The following is a 16874-nucleotide window of genomic DNA, read 5'->3' as shown; positions in this document are numbered from 1 at the left end:
ATCAAACTTTCTCTAAACCCTCCTCCCTCCCCATCTGATAGCTAATAACTCTACTTTACTCCCATTGTACAATGATTTACAAATTATTACAACTGCAGCGGCCAGATTTGCCGTGACTTGGCAAACAAAATCTGCTCAAATGAGAAGTAAATCTTAAAGAGAAATGAGGAATTAATAAACTACATAAACGTATTTTTCTGACAGAAAGTGTTAACAAAGCTTACTCTTGAAAAAATTTTAAGAAGAGCTTATTTTTGAGTGGTGGGATTATGAATAAATTGTATCATATTCTTTATATTCTTCAGGATTTTTCAAATATTCTTCAATGAATACATACCACTTAAAAGGAACTATGTAAAAGCTAATAATTGTTTAACAGATGCTCATCATTGCTTATAATAGCCAGAGTGGAAACAACATAAATGCCCATCAACTGATGAATGGAAAAATAAAATGTGATATATACATAATACAATGGGATATATTCAGCAATAAAAAGGAAGGAAGTACTGATCTATGCTACATGGGTGAACCTTGAAAACATTATGCTAGTTGAAAGAGTCACAAAGGACCTCATATTGTATGATTCCATTATATGAAATGTCCAGAACAGGCAAACCTATAGAGACACAAGGATTAATGGTTGCCTAGGATTGGGGATGGGGAATTTGGGGGTTGACAGCTGAGGGGTATGGGGTTTCTTTTGGGGATGATGAAAATATTTTAAAATTGATTGTGGTAATAGTTGCACAACTCTGTGAATATACTAAAAATATATAATATACCACTTAATTGTATACTTTAAATGGGTAAATTGTGTGGTGTGTGAATTACATCTCAGTAATGCTGTTAAACAAACAAACCTAGAAAGCTGGCAAAGAACTCAGGGTATTGTTCAAAAAATTCTCTGATCCAAATGTACTGAGGAAAGTTCTCTGTGACCATTAATTTTTTTATGTCCACCCACCTTAACTTTTAACCTTCTAATTATTCAGTTGTTAGATGAGAAGAAAACCTGTATAAAGTCAGATAACAGTGAGGGAAACCTACTTTCTTGTTTACTTTCTAAAAGCAAATAAAAAGCTTGTTTATGGAGAAGGATGGAGAGGACAGCAAAAGTGACAATGACAAAGAGAAAAGGGGACAGTAACCAGAGACAGGGGTAACAGATAAGTAGGCTTGTTAACAAAAGAACATAAAGCTCTTGCCAAGATCTGGAGGATTACACTCTAGAAGCAAATTAAGAGGTAAAAGTGGGAGGATTTCAAAATAAGGAATAAATGGTTTAGCAAGAAAGAAGGGGAGTGGAGAAGTGAGGAAGAGACAGAAGTGTTAACTATTTTTAGTGAAATAGCAAACACAAAAAGCATATAAACTAATGTGTATAGTTTAAAGAACAAAATAAGATAAATACCAAGAAATAGAAATAGAATATTACCAACGCCCCAGAAGCCACCTGTCTATTCCTCTCTAACTATCCTTCTTCTTCCTCCCGACCCACAAAATGACAACTACTTTATTTTTATTTATTATATAGCAGGTTCGTATTAGTTATCTATTTTATACATATTAGTGTATATATGTCAATCCCAATCTCCCAATTCATCCCACCACCATCACCCCCACTCTGCTTTCCCCCTTTGTCTATATGTTTGTTCTCTACATCTGTGTCTCTATTTATGCCTTGCAAACCGGTTCATATGTAACATTTTTCTAGATTCCACGTATATGCGTTAATATACGATATCTGTTTTTCTCTTTCGGACTTACTTCACTCTGTATGACAGTCTCTAGGTCCAGCCACGTCTCTACAAGTGACCCAATTTTATTCCTTTCTATGGCTGAATAATATTCCATTGTATATATGTACCACATCTTCTTTATCCATTCATCTGTCGATGGGCATTTAGGTTGCCTCCATGACCTGGCAAATTGTAAATAGTGCTGCAAACAACATTGGGGCACATGTGCCTTTTTTTTTTTTTAATGAGCTAACTTTTTAAAATAAATTTATTCATTTATCTACTTATTTTTGGCTGTGTTGGGTCTTTGTTGCTGCGCATGGGCTTTCTCTAGTTGCGGCGAGTGGGGCTAATCTTCATTGTGGTGCGCGGGCTTCTCATTGCGGTGGCTTCTCTTGTTGCAGAGCACGGGCTCTAGGCACATGGGCTCAGTACTTGTGGCTCATGGGCTTGGTTGCTCCGTGGCATGTGGGATCTTCCCAGACCAGGGATCGAACCCTGCATTGGCAGGTGGATTCTTAACCACTGCACCACCAGGGAAGTCCTGCAAGTGTCTGGTGTTAGGGAGTGTTCTAATTTCATTCTTTTACATGTAGCTGTCTGGTTTTCACAGCACCACTTATTGAAGAGGCTGTCTTTTCTCCATTGTATATTCTTGCCTCCTTTGCCAAAGATAAAGTGACTATATGTGTGTGGGTTTATCTCTGGGCTTTCTATCCTGTTCCATTGATCTATATTTGGTTTTGTGCCAGTACCATACTGTCTTGATTACTGTAGCTTTGTAGTATAGTCTGAAGTAAGGGAGCCTGATGCCTCCAGCTCCGTTTTTCTTCCTCAAGATTACTTTGGCTATTCAGGGTCCTTTGTGTTTCCATTCAAATTGTAAAATTTTTTGTTCTAGTTCTGTGAAAAATGTCATTGGTAGCCTGATAGGGATTGCACTGAATCTGTAGATTGCTTTGGGTAGTATAGTCATTTTCACAATATTGATTCTTCCAATCCAAGAACATGGCATATCTCTACATCTGTTTGTGTCATCTTTGCTTTCTTTCATCAGTGTCTTATAGTTTTCTGATTACAGGTCTTTGGTCTCCTTAGGTAGGTTTATTCCTATGTATTTTATTCTTTTTGTTGCAGTGGTGAATGGAGTTGTTTCCTTAATTTCCCTTCTCATCTTTAGCTGTTAGTGTATAGGAATGCAAGAGATTTCTGTACATTAATTTTGTATCCTGCAACCTTACCAAATTCATTGATTAGCTCTAGTTTTCTGGTGGCACCTTTAGGGTTCTCTATGTATGGTATCATGTCATCTGCAAACAGTGACAGTTTTACTTCTTCTTTTCCAACTTGGATTCCTTTTCCTTTTTGTCTCAGTTTTTCACCATTGAGAATGATGTTTGCTCTGGGTTTGTCGTATATGGCCTTTATTATGTTGAAGTAGGTTCCCTCTATGCCCACTTTCTGGAGAGTTTTCATCATAAATGGGTGTTGAATTTTGTCAAAAGCTTTTTCTGCATCTACTGAGATGATCATATGGTTTTTATTCTTCAATTTGTTAATATGGTGTATCACATTGATTGATTTGCATATATTGAAGAATCCTTGCATCCCTGGGATAAATCCCACTTGATCGTGGTGTATGATCCTTTTAATGTGCTGTTGGATTCTGTTTGCTAGTATTTTGTTGAGGATTTTTGCATCTATATTCATCAGTGATATTGGTCTGTAATTTTCTTTTTTTGTAGTATCTTTGTCTGGTTTTGGTATCAGGGTGATGGTGGCCTCGCAGAATGAGTTTGGGAGTGTTCTGCAATTTTTTGGAAGAGTTTGAGAAGGATAGGTGTTAGCTCTTCTCTAAATGTTTGATAGAATTCACCTGTGAAGCCATCTGGTCCTGGACTTTTGTTTGTTGGAAGATTTTTAATTAGCTTCAATTTTATTACTTGTGATTGGTCTGTTCATATTTTCTACTTCTTCCTGGTTCAGTCTTGGAAGGTTACACCTTTCTAAGAATTTGTCCATTTCTTCCAGGTCGTCCATTTTATTGGCATAGAGTTGCTTGTAGTAGTCTCTTAGGATGCTTTGTATTTCTGAGGTGTCTGTTGTAACTTCTCCTTTTTCAATTCTAATTTTATTGATTTCAGTCCTCTTCCTCTTTTTCTTGAAGAGTCTGGCTAAAGGTTTATCAATTTCGTTTATCTTCTCAAAGAACCAGCTTTTACTTTTATTGGTCTTTGCTATTGTTTTGTTTCTATTTATTTCTTTTCTGATATTTATGATTTCTTTCCTTCTACTAACTTTGGGTTTTGTTTGTTCTCCTTTCTCTAGTTCCTTTAGGTGTAAGGTTAGATTGCTTATGAGATTTTTCTTGTTTCTTGAGGTAGGATTGTATTGCTATAAACTTCCCTCTGAGAACTGCTTTTGCTGCATTCCATAGGTTTTCCATCATCGTGTTTTCATTGTCATTTGTCTCTAGGTATTTTTTGATTTCCTCTTTGATTTCTTCAGTGATCTCTTGATTATTGAGTAATGTATTGTTTAGCCTCCATGTGTTTGTTTTTTACGTTTTTTTCCCTGCAATTGATTTCTAATCTCATAGCGTTGCGGTCAGAAAAAATGCTGGTTATGATTTCAATTTTATTAAATTTACCAAGGCTTGATTTGTGACCCAAGATGTGATCTATGCTGGAGAGTGTTCCATGTGCACTTGATAAGAAACTGTAATTTGTTGTTTTCAGATGGAATGTCCTATAAGTATCAATTAAATCTATCTGGTCTCTTGTGTCATTTAAAGCTTGTGTTTCCTTATTAATTTTCTGTTTGGATGATCTGTCCATTGGTGTGAGGTGTTAAAGTCCCCCAATATTATTGTTACTGTCAATTTCCTCTTTTATAGCTGTTAGCAGTTGCCTTATGTATTAAGGTGCTCCTATGTTGGGTGCATATATATTTCTAATTGTTATATCTTCTTCTTAGATTGATCCCTTGATCATTATGTAGTGTCCTTCCTTGTCTCTTGTAACATTCTTTATTTTAAAGTCTATTGTATCTGATATGAGTATTGCTACTCTGGCTTTCTTTTGATTTCCATTGGCATGGAATATCTTTTTCCATCCCCTCACTTTCAGTCTGTATGTGCCCCTAGGTCTGAAGTGGGTCTCTTGTAGACAGCATATATATGGGTCTTGTTTTTGTATCTATTCAGCAAGGCTGTGCCTTTTGGTTGGAGCATTTAATCCATTCACATTTAAGGTAACTATCAATACGTATGTTCCTATGACCATTTTCTTAATTGTTTTGGGTTAGTTTTCGTAGGTCCTTTTCTTCTCTTGTTTTTTCCACTTAGAGAAGTTCCTTTAGCATCTGTTGTGAGCTGGTTTGGTGGTGCTGAATTCTCTTAGCTTTTGCTTGTCTGCAAAGCTTTGATTTCTCTGTCGAATCTGAATGAGATCCTTACCAGACAGAGTAATCATGGCTGTCAGTTCTTCCCTTTCATCACTTTAAGTATATCGTGCCACTCCCTTCTGGCTTGTAGAGTTTCTGCTGAGAAATCAGCTGTTAACCTTATGGGAGTTCCCTTGCATGTTATTTGTCATTTTTCCCATGTTGCTTTTAATAATGTTTCTTTGTCTTTTTTATCAATTTGATTACTGTGTCTCAGTGTGTTTCTCCTTGGGTTTATCCTGCCTGGGACTCTCCACACTTCCTGGGCTTGAGTGGCTATTTTCTTTCCCATGTTAGCAAAGTTTTTGACTATAATCTCTTCAAATATTTTCTCGGGTCCTTTCTCTCTCTCTTCTCCTTCTGGGACCCCTACAATGCGAATGTTGGTGCATTTAATGTTGTCCTAGAGGTCTCTTAGGCAGTCTTCATTTATTTTCATTCTTTTTTCTTTATTCTGTTCTGCAGCAGTGAATTCTACCATTCTGTCTTTCAGATCACTTATCTGTTCTTCTGCCTCAGTTACTCTGCTATTGATTCCTTCTAGGGTATTTTTCATTTCAGTTATTGTATTGTTCATCTGTTTGTTCTTCAATTCTTCTAGGTGTTTGTTCTTTAACTCTTCTATGTCTTGGTTAAACATTTCTTGCATCTTCTCAATGTTTGCCTCCATTCTTTTTCCAAGGTCCTGGATCATCTTCAGTATCATTATTCTGAATTCTTTTTCTGGAAGGTTGCCTATCTCCACTTCATTTAGTTTTTTTTTGGGGGGGGTATCTTTTTCCTTCATCTGGTACCTAGTCCTCTGCCTTTTCATCTTGTCTTTCTGTGAATGTGGTTTTTTTCCCACAGGCTGCAGGATTGTAGTTCTTCTTGCTTATGCTGTCTGCCCTCTGGCAGATGAGGCTATCTAAGAGGGTTGTGCAAGCTTCCTGATGCAAGGGACTGGTGGTGGGTAGAGCTGGGTATTGCCCTGGCAGGCAGAGCTCAGTAAAACTTTGTCTGCTGATGGGTGCAGTTGAGTTCCCTCCCTACTGGTTGTTTGGCCTGAAGCGACCTAGCACCAGAGCCCACAGGCTCCTTGGTGGGGGCTAATGGCACACTCTGGGAGGGCTCATGCCAAGGTGTACTTCCCAGAACTTCTACTACTAGTGTCCTTGTCCCTGCAGTGAGTCACAGCTGCCCCCTGCCTCTGCAGGAGACCCCCTAACACTAGCAGGTAGGTCTGGTTCAGTCTCCTATGGGGTCACTGCTCCTAACACTGGGTCCCGGTGCGCACACTACTTTGTGTGTGCCCTGCAAGAGTGGAGTCTCTGTTCCCCCCAGTCCTGTTGAAGTCCAGCAATCAAATCCCACTAGCCTTCAAAGTCTGATTCTCTGGGAATTCCTCCTCTTATTGCCAGACCCCCAGGTTGGGAAGCCTGACGTGGGGCTCAGAACCTTCACTCCAGTGGGTGGACTTCTGGGGTATAATTATTCTCCAGTTTGTGAGTCATCCACCCAGCAGTTATGGGATTTGATTTTATTGTGATTGCACCCTTCCTACCGTCTCATTGTGGATCCTCCCTTGTCTTTGGATGTGGGGTATCTTTTTTGGTGATTTCCAGTGTCTTCCTGTCGATTGTTCAACAGGTAGTTGTGATTCTGGTGCTCTCCCAAGAGGGAGTGAGCGTATGTCCTTCTACTCCACCATCTTGAACCAATCTCCTCTCACAACTACTTTAAATATTATTACTCATTCCCTTGTTTTTTTTACTATTCCTAACACTTACATATCTATGTCTAAGCCCAGGACTAAACCCGAGCCTCCATCTGCTTTGTGCATAGTCCTAGAGCGAAGAATCCTTTTCACAGATGAACATTTACGATCAATTTGATGATAGGGAACACCAATTTTGAACCCCAATTAAGCAAAACATTATCTCCCTGTTATGGATTGAACTGTATCCACCAAAATACAATTGTACCTCCCTGTCATAGATTGAATTGTATCTACCAAAATGTTAGGGTATGTTGAAGTCCTAACCTCCAGCACCCCCGAATGAGACCTTATTTGGAAACAGGGTTGTTGCAGATGTAATTAGTTATAATGAGGTCATACTGGAGTAGGGTGGATCCTTAATCCAATATGACTGGTGTCTCTTTAAGAGGAGGAAAGACTATGTAAAGACAGACACACAGGGAGGATACCACATGATGACAGAGGCAGAGATGGGAATAAAGCAGCTACAAGCTAAGAACACAAGGACTGCCAGCTATCACCAGAAGCTAGGAAGAGGTAAGGAAGAATTCTGCCCAGAATTTCAGAGCATGGCCCTGCTAACACGTGGACTTCATACTTCCAGCCTCCAGAACTTTAAGAAAATAAATTTGTTTAAAGCCACTCAATTGGTGGTATTTTGTTACAGCAGCCCTAGGAAACCAACACACTCTTCCTTCTCCCCAAAAAAGAATTTCATTCTTGTCATTAGTAGATATGTATTACAAAAAAAGTACTTATTTTGAATTTCACCAATTAAAAAATACTGTGGAAATTGGTTTTGTCTCATTATACATACATCTCTTATATGTGATGTTGTAGATACATCTCTTACACCTACATAGTATCTCCAATTTTGCCTCTTGCCCAGGAAATCTAATATTTACTATCTGGACCTTTACAGACAAAGTTTGCCTAACCATGATCTAAACAATAAACTGTTTAATTTTTGCCTAATGTTGAACTTTATATAATAGATTCGTACAGTATATGTTATTCTATGACTTGCTTCTTTCACGAAACATGCTTTGGAGACTTACCCATATTTTGGTGCAAATAGTTACACTTATTTTAATTAATATACAATATTTCACATATGAACATACTATAAAGTACTTATTCATTCTACTGTTTATGGACTTCAGGGATGGTTTCCAGGTTTCTTTTTTTATGAACAATGGTGCTAAAAATAATCTTGTACACTTTTTCCAGTCACATGTGCATGAGTTTCTCTAGGGCATACACCTACGGGTGAAACTGCCGGATTACAGGACACAGTTGTAGATTAAACATGACCACAAATCCTTTGGCATCCCTTCCATCAAGAGAAGGAGTATATTTTCCCCTTCCCCTTGAGTCTGGGTTCACCTTATGACTTTTTTGAGCAACAGAATATGATGAAATGATATTCTGGAATTTCCAAGCCCATGCTATAAAATGGCTGGTAGTTTCCACTTTCTCCTGGAAGCCAAATACTATGCTGTAAAGAAGAGAGACAGATTATCAACTGATGAGAGGCCATGGGAGAGAGACCCTGGAGGGTAAGAGGTCATTTAGGATGTTTCAGCCCCAGCCAAGAACCCAGCTAAAAGCAGCCATATGAATGACTTCAACTTATACTATATAGAGCAGAAGAACCCAGTCAACCCAGAGAACTGTGAATAATAATAAAGCATTGTCATTTCAAACCATTAAGTTTTAGGGTGGTTTGTTACAGCAATAGATAACTGAAACACATGCTGAAGTTCAACTTTCCCAAATAATTCCAAACCTCCTTCAAAGTGGTTAATATTCCTACCAGCAGCAATATATGAGTACGAGTTCCTGCAGCTCCACACCTCCCCAACACTTGATGTCAGACATTAAAAATTTTTGACAACCTGGTACATATGAAATAGTATCTCAGTATGGTTTTAATTTACATTTCCCTTATTACTAATAAGGGTGAATATATTTTCATATGTTAATAGTCACTATGTTCCTTCTTCTGTGTAATTCCTATTAATTTGTTTTGCTCATCTTGCTACATGGTTGACTTTTTTCCTAATGACTCATAAAAGTCTATAAGCTTTTAAAGATTTAAAATCTTTTCATTTGTGGCTTCCTTTTCACAATTATAGTATATTTTGATGAGCAGAAATTATTTTCATATAGCAGAATTTATAAATCTTTTCTTTTACAGCCAATGCTTTTGGGGTTAAGAAATCCATCTGTAACCCAATTGTATTAATTTGTCTTCCAAAAACTTTACAGTTTATCTTTTAAATTTTTGTCTTTAATCTAAATAGAATGAATTTTTGTATATGAATTGAGGTAGGGATCCAACTACATTTTCCCCCGTATGGCTAACCAACTGTCCCAGTCTGAAAAGTCCATCATTCCCACAGATCTTTAATGTCAGCTTTGTCATAGACTGAGTCTCCCTAAATATACAGATCTGTTTCTAGGCTCTCTATTCTGCTCCATTTGGCTACATGGATTCACTGTCTTAAATATAACAGCTTTCTTGGATACACTTGGACCTCTGCCTTTCCACATATATTTTAGAATCAGCTTATTTAATTGCACAAGCAAAATCAGTTGGAATTTTGATAGAAACTGTACTGAATCTAGAATTCAATGTGGGAAGAACTGACATCTTTATGACACTGAGTGCTCCAATCCATGAACATGGTATTGCTCTCTATTTCACACCTGAAACTACACAGTGTCTCTCTGTAATCAAACGTAATGTTAATTTTGACGATCCAACCATGGTGTTATCAAATTTTTCCACTGTGTAATTACTATTCTTTCCCTTGCAACTAACACTGCAAAGATGCTTAAAGACCATTTTTAAATTTTTATTATGATGTTTTCAAATATATTCAAAAATAGAGAAAATACTAAAATAAGCTCCCATTTTTATTTAACAATTCAACAATTATCAAAATTTGAAAGTGATAATCAGAAAGCCAATCTCAGAAGTCATATAATCTCACCTATAAATGCTTCAGTATGCATCTCTAACTTTTATATAACAATATCATTATCACAACTAAAAAAATTGACAATAATTCCTCAATATCAACTATCCATATGCAAAGTTTAACAACTATCTCAAAAATGTCTTTTTACAGCTGGTTTGATCAAATCAGGATCCTGTCAGGACTTCACATTGCATTAATTTGTTACAGACATACCTCGAGATATTGTAAGTTCAGTTCCAAACCACTACAATAAAGTGAATATTGAAATAAAGCAAGTCACACAAATTTTTTGGTTTCCCAGTGCATATAAATGTTATGTCTACACTGTACTCTTGTTAAGTGTGCAATAGTACTATGTCTAAAAAACGTACATATCTTAAATAAAAAATACTTCATTGCTAAAAAATGCTAACCATCAAAACACGGTTGCCACAAACTTTCAGTTTGTAAAACACACAATATCTGCAAAGCACAATAAAGGTTAAAAACAATAAAACTAGGTATGCCTGTATATCTTATAAGTCTCTTTTAATCTATAACAGCTCCCCTTTCCATTTTCTTTATGCCATTTATTGGCTGAAAAATATAGATCATTTGTCCTGTAGTATAACCCATATTCTGGATTTTGAACTTCTCATTTTTACTGCCATTGTACTGTATTTCTTGTTGATTTTTGCTTGTGTGCAGAAATCTAATTCTCCTCATTGACTTTTGTATTCTGAAAATTTGTCAAACTCTTATTAAATCTAATAATTTACTTATATATTATTTTGGTTTTCTATGTAATCATATTATCTGCAAATAATGACAGCATTGTTTCTTTCAGTCCAATCCAAATATTTTTTCTTTCTTTCTCATGCCTTATTTACTACAGAAAGAAGAAAAGTGTTCCCAGATTGAAGGTCTGAGGTGCTAGAAGGAATAAAAGCCAAAGATATCAGTAAATTAAGTACAGAAATCTAAAAAAGTATTTATAATGATAATTATAATAATATAAATAATATAATAAATAATAGTATTTTGGAGGTTAAAAAGATAGAATTAAAATATATTGTTACAATAACATAAGTTAAAAACTGAGTGACTGGAGTTCAACTTTTCTAGGTACTTGTATTGTTTGGGAAAATGGTAAAACTTTTTTACTTTAGACATTGGTAAGTTATATACATGTTAAACTTTCTAGGTTAAACACAATAAACAGAAATCCAAGACTTTAACAGTTTTTGTGACAAGAATGGGATTCTGACAGAGACATGGCCTTCTGGAAGAAAAAAGGACAAGAGCCCCCAGAGCCAGATTAGGGGATAGAAAAAGACCCCAGTAGCACCCTCGCCCATGGCTGAGGGGAGCAAGGATCCTCATCTGTTCTTTTGTTAAAGAAGCAGACCAACAAGAGGTAGGTACACAACAGTAAGACACAACAGTATTCAAATTACCACACTAATACCACTACCAATAATAAATCTACTAAGTTCAAGATTTCTTTGCACTTTTTTTTTCTTTTAAAGTTATACTTTTTTTTGCATAGATGCTCCCCATTCTCCTCTCATTATTTATATATTTATTCATTTATTTGGTTGTGCTGGGTCTTAGTTGCAGCAGGCAGGCTCCGTAGCAGTGGCATGTGAACTCTTAGTTGCGGCATGCATGTGGGATCTAGTTCCCTGACCAGGGATCGAACCTTGGCCCCCTGCATTGGGAGCACGGAGTCTTATCCACTGCACCACCAGGGCAGTCCCTCTTTGCACTCTTTTTTGTCTTTAGAGCAAATCCCTCTGAGAGTGTACAAATTACTATGTTAAAATTATTCGTGCTGCAACTAAGAAGCCTGCATGCTGCAACAAAGATCCTGTGTGCTGCAACTAAGACCTGGCGCAGCCAAAATAAATAATAAATAAATAGATAAGCAAATAAACAATCTTTAACTGGAGAGCTAAAAGTATAAAAAAGAATTAATTGAATTATTTTTCTATGTATGTTTATGTGAAAAACTTGACATATAGTTAAGTTCCTGTTTATGATAGCATTCCATTTTAGCTTATCTCTTTCCCCTCATCTTTGATGAGGGATGTTGTAAAACATGTACATGATTTTTTTGGGGGGGTGGTTCGCGGGCCTCTCACTGTTGTGGCCTCTCCCGTTGCGGAGCACAGGCTCCGGACGCGCAGGCTCAGCGGCCATGGCTCACGGGCCCAGCCGCTCCGCGGCATGTGGGATCTTCCCGGACTGGGGCACGAACCCATGTCCCCTACATCAGCAGGCGGACTCTCAACCACTGCGCCACCAGGGAAGCCCCATGTACATGATTTAAAAGTCAAAACTTATAAATGTGTATATTCAAAGAAGTTCAATCCCTTGCCTATAGGTAACTAGATTTCTTAATTTCTAGCTTATCCTTCTCATATTTTTGTTTTGAAAAATATGCAAACACACACACACATACATAAGACACATCATGTGTGTATAATTTTCCCTTCTTTTTATACAAAAGGTAGTATGCACAGTGTTAAAATGATTTTTTTAAACGTGAGTATTTAGATGGAAATGTCCCAATTGTTGCTTTAAAAAGCCCTATCCCTAGCAGATGCAAACTATTATATACAGGATGGATAAACAACAAGGTTCTATATAGCACAGAGAACTATATTCAATATCCTGTGATGAACCTTAATGGAAAAGAATATGAAAAAGAATGCATGTGTGTGATATATGTATAAATGAATTACTTTGCTATACAGCAGAAATTAACATGACACTGTAAATAAGCTATACTTCAATAAAATAAATAAAAACAATTTTTTAATAAATTTAAAAAAAAAAGAAATGAGGAAGCAAAGAGAGAGGAAAAAAAAAAAAGCTCTAGCCCTTTGCCTTTGGTTTACTTGGATTGATTCCCAGTAGGATAAAGGACATTTTCATGCTCAAGGTCTCAGGAATTGGCAGAAAGAAGGGCAAAGGCAGCTTTCCTCTTAACCTGAAGACCGGGCCGTACTACTAAGGAACTCCTCCATCTCTAAAGCATTAGAACCAGAGTATAGAAGGCAAGAAAGAAAAAAGGTTCCAAATTCCTCAGTACTATTGGTAGACGCCTAAAACTTGCTGAAGTAGAGTTAACCGACACTACAATTTACCAAAATTCTCTGGGACCTCAAAATCATGGTAAATGTGATGAAACTTTTAACTGTTTTAGGAAAGAAAAACAATCACTTAAAATTCTGAAAAGAAATCCAAATGAGGCAGGAACTAGCTTTCCAAGATACTAAAGCATTTTATAAAACTAGAGCAATTAAAATAGTTTAGTACTGGTACATGAATAGACAGACCAACGTAATAGAAGTTTAATAAAGACCCCTAGATATACAAGAATTCAGAGGTGGAATTTCTAATAGAAAGAAAAAAATAACTAGTCAGTCAATGGTGCTGGAACAACTGCACAGCCAGCCATCTGAACCAAAATAAGTGGGTTTCCTAACTCACTTCCTATGCCAAAATAGTATGCAAAACAGTATTTCATTTCAGGTAGATAAAAACCTGAGTGGGGAAAAAACCCCCACAGAAGTACTAAAAGAATACTTACAAATTATAAAACAAAAAACTTAGTTTAAGATGGCCTTATAGCTTTGTCACAAGAACACAAAAACTTTAAAAGAATAGATTGAGGGTAATTCCCTGGCAGTCCAGTGGTTAGGACTCCGTGCTTTCACTGCCAAGGGCGCAGGTTCATCCCTGGTCGGGGAACTAAGATCCACATGCCACAGGGTGCAGCCAAAAAAAAAAAAAAAAGAATAGACTGATAACTCTGACTCTATAAAAGGACATGTTTCTGCATGGTAAACAAAATGGATAATCAAACTCGATGCAATGAAAAAAACAGAGAAAAACATTTCTAACACATATGATCTAGAACAAATATTTTTACACTAGAGAGCTTAGAGATCAACCAAAAACCTAATTGTGTAAGCCAGGCAAAGAAAAAGATACACAGCTGGCTTTAAACCAGGATTTCTCAATCTCTACACTACTAAAGACATTTTGGACAAGATAATTCTTTGTTGAAGGGGGCTATCCTGTGCATTGTTTACCAGCATCTCTGGACTCCACCTATTAGACACCAGTAGCAACCCCCCTCAATTGTGACAATCAATAATGTTCCCAGATATTGCCAAATGTCCTATGGGGGTCAAAATTGCTCCTTGATGAGAACTGCTGCTTTAAACCTATAAAAAGCTCCTCATCCTCGCTCTTTGATACAAATTTTAACTATAATGAGGTGCCATTTTTTCCTCTAGTTAGATTTTTATTATCAAAACAAATATTTTTATTATCAAACATTTTGCTGTTTGCCAACGTGTTGGACTAGGAAATCTCATTCATCCTTTTGGATGTACAATCTCTTTGGAGGGCTATTGGTATTAGCTATCAAAATTTTAATTACCTATGCTCTTTGATCCAACAGCTTCACTTCCAAGAATTTATCATATGGATACACTCAAATATGTGCAAACAGGTGAATACAAGGATAATCATTGCAGCAAAGACGGAGTAACAAAAAACTAGAAATGATCTAGTATCCAATGACAGGGGGTTGGTTAAACAAACAGAACACCATGTAACTATTAAAAGGGAGGAAGATCAACATGCACTGAAAATATGTTCCAAGACATATTAGCTAAAAATACCGAGGCCCAGAAGGGACTTTGCTACTATTTTTTAAAGTGGGGTGTGTGTGTTTAGGACTGTGTACCCAAATATATTTATAAATGCACAGAATATCTTTGGAAACCTACCGGAGAGTAAGTAGGAGGCTGAAAGTTAAGGATAAGGAAACTCAACCTTCTGAGCTGTTTAAGTGTTTTGGCAACGTACCTATATGTTTCAAGCAAATTACAGAACAGACTTGGCACTCAGCTCAAAACACCCATACAGTATAGAAACAAAACAGAATGAGACGGGGGTAGAGGAGTAGTTTAACTGGTATAGAGTTTGTTTCTCAAGTCGAAAAAGTTCTGCAAATTGGTTGCACAACAGTGCAAACATACTTAACACTACTTAACCAACCGTACACTTAAAAATGGTTCAGGTGGCAAATTTTTCCTTATGTGTATTTTACCACAACTAAATATCTTTTTAAAGTGAAAAAAAGTCCCCCCAAAAGATACCCATAGTTTAAGATTAGTTTAGTTTGCTACTCATTTGAAATCCCTTTTTAAGCACCCCATTATTTTCTTCTTCCAGAATCAAGCGTTCCGAGTAAGTGGAGACTCACTAGGTGCACGAGTGTTCCTGTGACCTTTCACCTAGAACTCGCGGCCTTCTGCAAGGCACGCAGCTACTGCTAAACCCAAAGTGGGACCCGCCTTGGGGGCGGCGGGACACCTCACTCTGGATCCTTTACCTGTGTTAGAGATTGAAACATGACTGCCACCCTGAAGTATACAACTCTGCGTTACTTTTCACAAGTTACCGCAGATTCGGGGAACACTGCGGACAGATTCGAGAAACAGCGCGGACCAGCGTTCCAGACCTCGCCGGGCAGCTTCATTAACCCTCCCACCGCGGGGGCCGGGCCACCCATGCCATCCACTTCGCCCAGCGGGGTTTCTTCCCCGCGGCTCCCGATTCCCCTTACCCCGTGTTGGGCAACATGACTGTTGCAGATCGGAGTCGGTGGTGACAACGGCCTCAGCGAGCGGATACTGAGAAGGTGACTTCTTCCCCGCACTCAGCCCCGCCCCAGACCCCGACCCCCGGGGCCCCGCCCCGAGGTCTGCAGGGGAATTGGGCGCTCCGAGAAACGGGAGGTGGCTGAGTGCGCCTGCGCACGCAGTGGGCCTCCGTGGCGCTCGGCGCTGGTTTCCGCCTCCCGCCTGCCTGGCCCCTGGAAACCGACCCTACGCGCAAGCGCTGTGAGAGACAACTCCGCCCCGCCCGTCTTACGGGGGTTCTACGGTGACAATTGGTCTCCAGCCCGCGACTAGAGTGCTGGACGCGTCAGCCGCTGAGTACACCTTTCCCCGGCCTGTGAAGGGTTCCTCGCCGCAGCGCTGAGTTCCTTTGCCGGGTTGGGGGCGTGGGGGGCGTTTGAGTCGTGCACCAGGGACCTCGAGGGCTGAGGTGCGGCCTCTCAGTGGACTTTGGCTCTCGGTCCCCTCGCCGTCCACGCCGGCACCTGGACGCCTGCCCAGCTGCACGCGCGCCCTCGGAGGCCCCTCTTAGGAAAGCTTTTCCTGGGCAGATAAGCACTCTTCCGGCCACCGGCGCATTTCGACTCTCCCGCGGAATCTGGACTAAAGCCGGCCGGACTATAGATAAACAGCTCTGTGGTGAGGGGCAGCTTCTGGATCAGAGATCTGCAATAGTCGCACCGAAGAACTAAGTTAACTCTGATTTTTCGACTCTTAGCCAATATCTCGGCGAGGAAATTTCCAGACTCAGTGGTGGAATAAGGTGAATTCTGGGAGCCGGTATTGCTTTTGGTAGTATACCTTGGACATAACTCAGCTACTCTAATGAACTAGAGACCGGCATAATATTTTTAGGTAGACGTGAAGAAATTCTATTTTGAAGAAGTAGAGCAGGATGATGAGGTTATGTGAGTAGATAAAGAAAGTAACCTGGAAATAGGATATGTACTCTCTCTTTTATTACAAGCCCTAAATATCTGTATTTATCCATTTATATCACTTGCCAGTCTCATAGGCATTTGAATTTGAGATCTGTGATATGGTCCTTAGAGACTCCGGAGGAATTTACTTATTCAAGAAATATTAGCACCGAGTGGGTGCTGGTCACTGGAGATACAGTGGGGCAAAAAAGGGCACGTTCTCTGCCTATGTAGAAGGAACAAGGAGTAACCAATGTGTTTGGTTTTTTTTCCCTTAAAGGTTATCTTCATATTTATTTATTATTTGGCCGCACTGGCCGGCATAGGGGCTCTTATTTCCCCGACCAGGAATCAGATGT

At 38.6% G+C, this 16874-nt stretch overlaps 1 protein-coding gene across 2 annotated transcripts in view; it reads right to left on the bottom strand.

Annotated features, from left to right (window-relative positions):
• The window catches only part of HSDL2 (hydroxysteroid dehydrogenase like 2), a 73223-nt gene extending 57642 nt beyond the window's left edge, over positions 1–15581 (bottom strand). For both annotated transcript variants that reach the window (XM_079706849.1, XM_079706850.1), the window contains exon 1: positions 15541–15581. In XM_079706849.1, the coding sequence (XP_079562975.1) occupies positions 15541–15557 (17 nt within the window). In that variant the 5' untranslated portion in view covers positions 15558–15581. The remainder of the gene's footprint in view (positions 1–15540) is intronic.
• Between the last annotated feature and the right edge of the window lie 1293 nt (positions 15582–16874).

This window comes from Hyperoodon ampullatus (assembly GCF_949752795.1).
Source record: "Hyperoodon ampullatus genome assembly, chromosome: 6".
Classification (NCBI taxonomy): domain Eukaryota; kingdom Metazoa; phylum Chordata; class Mammalia; order Artiodactyla; family Ziphiidae; genus Hyperoodon; species Hyperoodon ampullatus.
Note: the sequence above shows the minus strand (reverse complement) of the source record. Positions and strands in the feature narration are given on the sequence as shown.